The sequence below is a fragment of the Bos indicus x Bos taurus genome, chromosome 7 (genome assembly GCF_003369695.1).
Source record: "Bos indicus x Bos taurus breed Angus x Brahman F1 hybrid chromosome 7, Bos_hybrid_MaternalHap_v2.0, whole genome shotgun sequence".
Taxonomy (NCBI): Eukaryota; Metazoa; Chordata; class Mammalia; order Artiodactyla; family Bovidae; genus Bos; species Bos indicus x Bos taurus.
In genome coordinates, this window is record NC_040082.1 from 97,599,301 (window position 1) to 97,608,511 (window position 9,211).

The window sequence follows — 9,211 nt, forward strand, 5'->3', positions numbered from 1 at the left end:
TTATACAATTTTAAAAGGAGGAAATAACTAGTGCTCCAAATTTAGCTATTCTTGGAAATTTTTCACCAAAATTACTTATGTGACATAGATGTTCAGTGTTTGCAAAATAGTTCAACACTTTAAATAAATTCTCTTTGTGAATTGTCACTGTTTTGATGATTGCAAGAGCATTTTTTACGTTAAACTTGAAACCATTCAGACACATAAAACCTACACTATTGCTGTAAGTGATAAAAATGTACTTCAAATGTCCTACTAAATATAAAATTGTTAATAAAGAACTCATTAATAATGTACTCCTTGTTTGTTTGTTTGTTTTCCACAGAAGTCATGTAGTAGAAAGACTCTGTGAAAATAAAGAGGGTAGTCAGTGTGGAGAAAACTTCAGCATTATTCCAAACCTCAATATGAACAAGAAAACTAATAGAATGAAACCACGTGAATGCAGTGTATGTGGGAAAGTGTTTACACGTCATTCATCCCTTAAGAGACATATGAGTTATCACACTGAACGTAAACCACCTGAGTATCAGAAATATGGAGAGAAGCCATATAGATGTAAGGAATGTGGTAAAGCCTTTGGCTATCTCCAGTTTTTGGAGACCCATGAGAAAAATCACAATCGAGAGAAAAAATATAAATGTGAGGAATGTGGGAAAGCGTTCCATTCCCGTGCATCCTTTCAAGCACATGAAAGAATCCACACAGGAGAAAAACCCTATGAATGTAAGGAATGTGGGGAGGCCTTCATGTGGAGCACAGGGTTTCGAAGACACATGGTAACACACACTGGAAATGCCTCATATACATGTAAGAAATGTGGGAAAGCTTTTAATTGTTCTTCTTCATTGCGAACACATGAAACAACCCACAGTGACAAGAAACCCTATCAGTGTAAGCAATGTGGAAAATTCCTTAGATATTATCATACTTTTAGAACACATCAAAGGACCCACACAGGTGAGAAACCCTATGAATGTAAGCAGTGTGGTAAAGCCTTCAATTGTCCTAGTTCTTTTCGGAAACATGAAAGAATTCATACTGGGGAAAAGCCTTATGAATGTAAGGAGTGTGGAAGAACCTTCAGAGGTCTCTCAAGCCTTCGAGCACACATGATCACTCACACTGGCGATGGACCTTATAAATGTCAGGAATGTGAGAGAGCCTTCATTTCTCCTAGTTCCTTTCGAATACATCAAAGGATTCACACTGGAGAGAAACCCTATAAATGTGAACAATGTGGTAAAGCTTTCAATTACTACAATTCCTTACAGTCACACAGAAGAACTCATACTGGAGAGAAGCCCTATGAATGCAAGGAATGTGGGAAAACCCTCTCCCATCAGCAAACCTTAAAAATACACATGCGGCTGCACACTGGAGAGAAACCCTATGAGTGTAAACAATGTGGTAAAGCCTTCAGATATTACCCTTCCTTTCACAAACACAAACGAAGTCATACTGGAGGGAAACCCTTCGAATGCAAACAGTGTGGTAAAGCCTTCAGTCATTACAATTCCTTACAGTCACATGGAAGAACTCACACTGGAGAGAAACCCTACAAATGCAAGGAATGTGGGAAAGCCCTCTCCCATCACCAAACCTTGAGAGTACACATGAGACTGCACACTGGAGAGAAACCCTATGAATGTTCACAGTGCAGTAGAGCTTTCAGATATTACACTTCCTTCCAAAAGCACAAACGAATTCACACTGAGAAGAAATTTTATGAATAAGGAATACAGAGAAGCCTTTAGTCAACCAACTTCACTTTGAAAATGTTAAAGAAGCCACACTGGAGAGAAAGCCTATCAGTGTAAACAAGGTGGGAAAACCTTAAGATATTTTCAAAGTTTGCAAACACATGAAAGGATTCCCATAGAAGAGAAACCTTGTAAACAATGTGGGAAGTCCTGCAAAAATTATACCTCCTTAGAAATGCATGAAAGAATTCATACTGAAGAGAAACCTGTGACTGTAAGGGATATGGGAAAGCCTTCAGATGTTACCAGAGGTTTTTATTTATTTTTGATGACTTGAAAAAGATCAGAGTGGAGGGAGTATGGTAAAGCCTTCATTTGTCACAAACCATTTGAAGAGAGTGCACACTGGAGAGATACTATATAATGTAAAAAAAAAAAAAAAGGTCAGAAAACTGTCAGTCATTCCAAGTCCAAAATAATGAAAGGACTCACTGGACAAAAACTCCTGAGTTAAACAGTTTCAGAAAGATTTCAATGAAATCTTTACATGTGAAAATCTTTACAATGTCTTTACATGTGAAAACTCACATTGAAAAGAAATAAATATAAGTAATATGAGAAAGCTTGATGAAAATTAATCTATGTGTAATCTTTCAGAAAACAGGAAACAGTTGTTATTAAAGTTGGAAATACATTGTGTTTATCAATTCTCTTTCTTAAAGTGCACTATTGGACAGTGGATTTCTAGTAATTACTCTCAGAAATGAATATGAGGGGAGATGACTCTGTAAGTCATGTTTCCACAGTGGTACATAAAATTAATTGAGCTTTTTCTTTAAATCAGTTTTATTTTATCTTTTCTTTTTGAAGCCAGTTGGATCATAGGTGAATCAAAGTAAATTTCTAATAATGCAATTAGGTTAAAATTGTTTTATAATGTTTGATTTGCTCTGTGTTAAGGGGCCACTGAGAAATGACAGTTTGGTATTTGGATTTTCATAACAGCTGTGGCAGTTCTCGAATATCTCTAGTCCAGTATATCTATTTATCTTTCTTACCAAGCTCTTTTGTTGGAGTGAAGAGTACAAGAGCCTTTTAACATTTTCTATACTAATAAACTGTTCAGTAAATATTTGTGTATACCTCACTTATAAATGAATATAGTTTCTATGTGAACAATTATTTTCATATTTATATCTTGCTTTGTATCTTTCCTTCTGACTATAATTTGGTGAATAGACTTGGAATTAAGAAGAGTGGCCTAGGAACTTCCCTGGTGGTCCAGTGGTTAAGAATCTTCCTTGCAATGCACGGGACCTGGATTTGATCCCTTCTCAGGGAACTAAGAACCCACATGCCACGGAGCAACTGAGCCTGTGTGCCTCAATGAAAGATCCCACATAATGCAATGAAGATCCCCTATGCTCCAACTAAGACCCAATGCAGCCAAGTAAATAAATAAATAAGAAGAGAGGCTTATGGTGGGGCAACAAAATCTAAAGCTAGAGCTATCCTCTCTGTAGGTAATGTTAGGGATTAGATTTTCCAGAACTCATCCTCTTTATGGTTCCCTGTTAGAGTCCACCAATAGTGTGACTTGCCAGAGATTTGGAAGGCAGAAACAAGGAAGGTATTAGTCAGATTTCACAGTCACCATATTTAAAGAGAGCCAAATGCATAGGAGCTTCAGGTATACTATCTTCCAACCCATTTTCTACATTTTTTCCTTCCAGTCAAGTATCCTCAAAACCACTACTAACTGTTTGACATCCATTTTCTGAGATATGTACATGCTGCAACTAAGACCTGATGCAGCCAAATAAATATTTAAATAAAACTTTTTTTAAAAAAAAGAAAAAAATACTAGAGCTATTTGTGTCCCCTTTCAAAGTGTCATGTAAATAAGCAAGCAAGTGGATCTGATAAATATGCAGTGCCTGTGGTCTCTGTGGTCAATGGGATATGCCCATGACATGGGTTCTGCTGAATGTTTCTGTCACTCTCTGCCCCTGATGTTACCTCAGGTCAGTTTTTCAGAGTGGAATATGCATTGGTTTCTAAAGATGTTCATAGGCCTGATTTGGGAAACAATGACTTGGAAATGGTTTGTGGATGCCCATGGAGGGAACTGATGGTGATGAACTTGAATGAGGATGTCCCCAGCAAATTCCATTTGAGGTACACCTTTAGGTTTCAGAACCACAGTATGTCCAAAGATCTGTTCGAGGAAGCTGACTTAGACTCAAAGACAGACCTGGGAGCCCTCTCACTTCACTCCTAGTTAGGTGATGAAACAAGGAGAGGTGCAGCCCTAGTGGGTGTTCAGACAGGGTTGCAAAAAAGGCCTGTTGTGGCCTATGTCCTTCTTCCCCAGTCCTTCAGTTCTTCCTAGAAAGAATCTCAGAGTGGTGGGGGACAAAGTTGAACACTTGAAGTTCAGGAGAGTTTAATATTCTCCTAGCATACAAAGTCATTTGTGTTATTTTCTTTCTTCTTATCTATCTATAAATAAATATAAAAGCTTTATATGTATTTACAAAACTTCATAAAAACTCACAGCTATTACTTTTGTCTCCTACTCTTACACAACATATGCTGGAAGTCGAAGCATATGGAAATGAAACCTCGAATAGTAAAACAGGCCAATGAATCACTGATGCATAAGACTTCTAACCACTCCTGCAACAAAAAGACACAAAATTTCTCATTTCTCCTTTTATACTAAATTAGGATATTACCCAAAGTAATACCCTCTCCCTACAGCTCACCTCAATTATTCCTTGTATGATTGCCTCTAAACATCCACTATTTTTTTTTATCATGTTTCCACTGGAAAATCACAACAGACTTGAGTAGTCATCACTCTACTCATAGAATAAACTCAGGATGGGTTTGAACAGTGCAGATGAATGTATGTCCCTAAATAGGAGGAACTCCTAATTGGTGTGTTAAGCAGCAAAATGAAAGCACCAAATACTGTAACAATTTTTAAAAGTTAAAGGTAAATTAAAATCCCCTCAAATGAGGTGGTTAAAAATAAAACCACCACAAACAACACGGCCCAAATCACTAGGAAGTTCCAAGAGCCAATATCCAACAATGCCCAAACTCATGAGCACACATTCTATATACAAAATGTTTAACAATTGCAAAAATGAAGAGGAACCATGTCTGTATCTTTCTCTTTACAGGGAATCTTTACTTTTAATTACAAGAATGCAGAATTTCTATATTGATGCAACCTATTTACTGACACAGCTTCCCAGGTGGCTCAGTGGTAAAGAATCTGCCTGCCAATTAGGAGATGCAGATTCGATCCCTGGGTCAAGAAGTTCCCCTGGGGAAGGAGATGCAATCCACTCCAGTATTCTTGCCTGAAAAATCCCTTGGACAGAGGAGCCTGGTGGCCTACAGTCCATGGAGTTTTTGGTGACTAAACATTTATCTACACAGCCAAGGAGTTCCTGAAAAAGTTTTAAAGATGTATTACGTCATAGAAATTCAGTGATCAATAATGACATCACCATTTCACTGAGGCGCCTACCCTCAGTGAAAAGATATATATATACACCCCAGTTTCCCTATTATCTCACATTATTATTTTACATTCCATCAAAGCCTTCATTTCCATCTATAAGCCAAAGCTTTATCATTTCCTAACCATGTGTTTTTTCCCACAAAAATATTATCATCAGGGCTGCAAGAACTTGTTTGTCTTATGCTGCTGTATCCAAGTCCTACAGTTCCTTGATTATTTGTGCTAATGGGGTACCTTGGCTCTAAAGTGCACAACAATGTGTGTGTGTGTGCTTAGTCGCTCAGTCGTGTCCAACTCTTTGCAACCCCATGGACTGTAGCCTACCAGGCTCCTCTGTCCATAGGGATTCTCCAGGCAAGAATACTGGAGTGTGTTGCATGCCCTCCTCCAGGAAATCTTCCCAACCCAGGGATCAAACCCAGGTCTCCCACATTGCAGGCAGATTCTTTACCATCTGAGCCACCAGGGAAGCCAAGGGATGTTGAAACATTAGCATCAAGAGTATGGTCTCTTGACTGGAACAGTGTCTTGTCTTTCTGTCTTGATAGGTCTGTGTTCTCTCATAACTTATTGAAACTTTGCCAAAATAAATGAAGCAAAAGAGAAATGAAGGGAAAAACAAGTAACAGTAATTGGAGATTCCAGTATCTCACTTCAATATTATATACACAAGTAGGCAAAATGTCAACATGAAAATAAAAGACATGTGAAACACTATAATTACACCTCAGGTGACTACAGAACACTGCCCCATGTGTCAAAGAAATCCATAGAGAAGTGCTGCTGCTGCTGCTAAGTCGCTTTGGTCATGTCTGACTCTGTGCAACCCCATAGACGGCAGCCCACGAGGCTCCCCCATTCCTGGGATTCTCCAGGCAAGAACACTGGAGTGGGTTACCATTTCCTTCTCCAATGCATGAAAGTGAAAAGTGAAAGTGAAGTCACTCAGTTGTGTCCGACTCTTAGGGACCCCATGGACTACAGCCCACCAGGCCCTCCGACCATGGGATTTTAAAAGATCTCAAATCAATAATCCTACCTTGTACCTTATCACACTTGAAAGGATGGGCAACCAACACCACCACTCCCAAGGAGATGAAGGAAATAAAAAAGATAGAGCAGAAAAGAGAGGATAGAAATAGCATACAGAAAATCAATAAAATCAGAAGTGGATTGATTGAAAAAAAAATCAATAAAATTGACAAACCTTTAGCTAGACTGACAGACAGTGAGAAGACTCAATTCCTAAAATCAGACACAGACTATTTCACCAACCTTATAGCAATAAAAAGGATTATAAAGAAATTTAAGGGAATTCCAGTGGTTAGGACTCTGTACTTCCACTACAGGGGTCAGGGGCTTGATCCCTGGTCAGGGAACAAGGATCTCAGATGCCCTGCATTGCAGCCAAAAAAACAAAAACATTATAAAGGAATTCAATGAACAACAGTATCACAACAAATTAGATAACTTAGATGAAATGGACAAATCTCTAAAAAATAATACATTCTACAGAAAATAAGAAAAAAAAAAAGGATTTTCTAATTGTAACAAGTGACGTGATTGAATTACTAACAAAAAAACTACTCAAAAGGAAAACCCAGACCTAAGTGGCTTCACCATCAGATCAGATCAGATCAGTCGCTCAGTCATGTCCAACTCTTTTCGACCCCATGAATCGCAGCACGCCATGCCTCCCTGTCCATCACCAACTCTCGGAGTTCACCCAGACTCATGTCTATCGAGTCAGTGATGCCATCCAAGCCATCTCATCCTGTGTCGTCCCCTTCTCCTCTTGCCCCCAATCCCTCCCAGCATCAGAGTCTTTTCCAATGAGTCAACTCTTCACATGAGGTGGCCAAAGTACTGGAGTTTCAGCTTTAGCATCATTCCTTCCAAAGAAATCCCAGAGCTGATCTCCTTCAGAATGGACTGGTTGAATGTCCTTGCAGTCCAAGGGACTCTCAAGAGTCTTCTCCAACACCACAGTTCAAAAGCATCAATTCTTCGGTGCTCAGCCTTCTTCACAGTCCAACTCTCACATCCGTACATGACCACAGGAAAAACCATAGCCTTGACTAGACGAACCTTTGTTGGCAAAGTAATGTCTCTGCTTTTGAATATGCTATCTAGGTTGGTCATAACTTTCCTTCCAAGGAGTAAGCATCTTTTAATTTCATGGCTGCAGTCACCATCTGTAGTGATTTTGGAGCCCCCCAAAATAAAGTCTGACACTGTTTCCACTGTTTCCCCATCTATTTCCCATGAAGTGATGGGACCAGATGCCATGATCTTAGTTTTCTGAATGTTGAGCTTTAAGCCAACTTTTTCACTTTCCACTTCATCAAGAGGCTTTTTAGTTCCTCTTCACTTTCTGCCATAAGGGTGGTGTCATCTACATATCTGAGGTTATTGATATTTCTCCCGTAAATCTTGATTCCAGCTTGTGTTTCTTCCAGTCCAGCGTTTCTTCCCCAAAACATTCAAAGTTTTAATGATTTTTCAGAAACCCTCCCCCCAGGTAGAATCAACACAGCACTTCAGACTCATTCTATAGGACCAGTATTACTCTGATTCTAAAACCAGACAAAGATATTGCCAAAAAAAATCAAGAAAGCAATTTTCCATGTGAAAATGGATACCACCCAAAAATCAACAATACTGAAAAATACAGTCCAGCATCTTTAACCACAACACGATTAAGTTGGATTTACTTCAGGGGTGCTGCTGCCCACCAGGCTCCTCTGTCCACGAAATTCTTCAGGCAAGAATACTGGAGTGGGTTGCCATGTCCTCCTCCAGGGGGCTTTCCCAACCCAGGGATCAAACCTGTGTCTCCTGTATTGGCAGGCAGATTCTCTACCACTGAGCCACCTAAGAAGCCCTTCAGGGATGCTGCCTCGATGCTGCTGCTGCTGCTGCTGCTGCTAAGTCGCTTCAGTCGTGTCTGACTCTGTGCGACCCCATGGACTGCAGCCTACCAGGCTTCTCCGTCCATGGGATTCTCCAGGCAAGAACACTTGAGTGGGTTGCCATTTCCTTCTCCAATGCATGAAAGTGGAAAGTGAAAGTGAAGTCACTCAGTCGTGTCCAACTCTTAGTGACCCCATGGACTGCAGCCTACCAGCCTCCTCCATCCATGGGATTTTTCCGGGCAACAGTACTGGAGTGGGGTGCCATTGCCTTCTCCGAATAAAATGTATTAATACAGTAGAAAGCAAAAATGGCATGATCCTCTCAGTAGACTTATAGAAAGTATAATTCACCCTCAAACAACATGGGTTTGAACTGCACATGTCGACTTGTATGCAGATTTTTTCCAAAGAATATACTGGAAAAAACTTTGGAGATTTACAACAATTTGAAAAAAAAACTTGCAGATAAACCTTGTAGCCCATTAATACTGAAAAAATTTAGGAAAAGCTAGCTATGTTGTGAATGTATTAAAAGTAGATACTAGTCTATTTTGTCATTTGCTTCCATGAAATATACATATATCTGTTATAAAAAGTTAAAATTTATCAAATCTCATATACATGTGGACCATATATGGCACCATTCACAGTTGAGAGAAGTGTAAGCATGTAGTATCAAATCATAACTACATAAAATTAACTATAGTATATACTCTAGTGTTGTAATAAATTTTTTTTGGCTGTGCTGGGTCTTCGTTGGTGCCTGCCAACTTTCTCTAGTTGTGGTGAGCAGAGGCTACTCTCTAGTTGCAGTGCACAGGTTTCTCTTTGTGGTAGCTTCTCTTGTTGCAGAACACAGGCTCTAGAGCACAGGCTTCAGTAGTTGTGGGACCAAGGATCGAATACATGACGCCTGCACTGTCAGGCAGACACTTAACCACTGGACCACCAGGGAAGTCTTACTGTAATAACTTTGTAGCCACTTCCAGTTGTTCTTGTGGTGAGCTCAAGAGGTGCGAGTATCCATAAAATATCATGTGATGCTAATCAGCACT

At 39.5% G+C, this 9,211-nt stretch overlaps 2 protein-coding genes across 3 annotated transcripts in view; both read left to right on the forward strand.

The window, feature by feature from the left end:
* LOC113895979 (zinc finger protein 709-like) overlaps positions 1–2,402 on the forward strand; it is a 74,466-nt gene extending 72,064 nt beyond the window's left edge. For both annotated transcript variants that reach the window (XM_027547859.1, XM_027547858.1), the window contains exon 4: positions 326–2,402. In XM_027547859.1, the coding sequence (XP_027403660.1) occupies positions 326–1,736 (1,411 nt within the window). In that variant the 3' untranslated portion in view covers positions 1,737–2,402. The remainder of the gene's footprint in view (positions 1–325) is intronic.
* The window catches only part of LOC113895978 (zinc finger protein 791-like), a 69,996-nt gene that overhangs the window by 19,814 nt on the left and 40,971 nt on the right, over positions 1–9,211 (forward strand). The window lies entirely within an intron of this gene.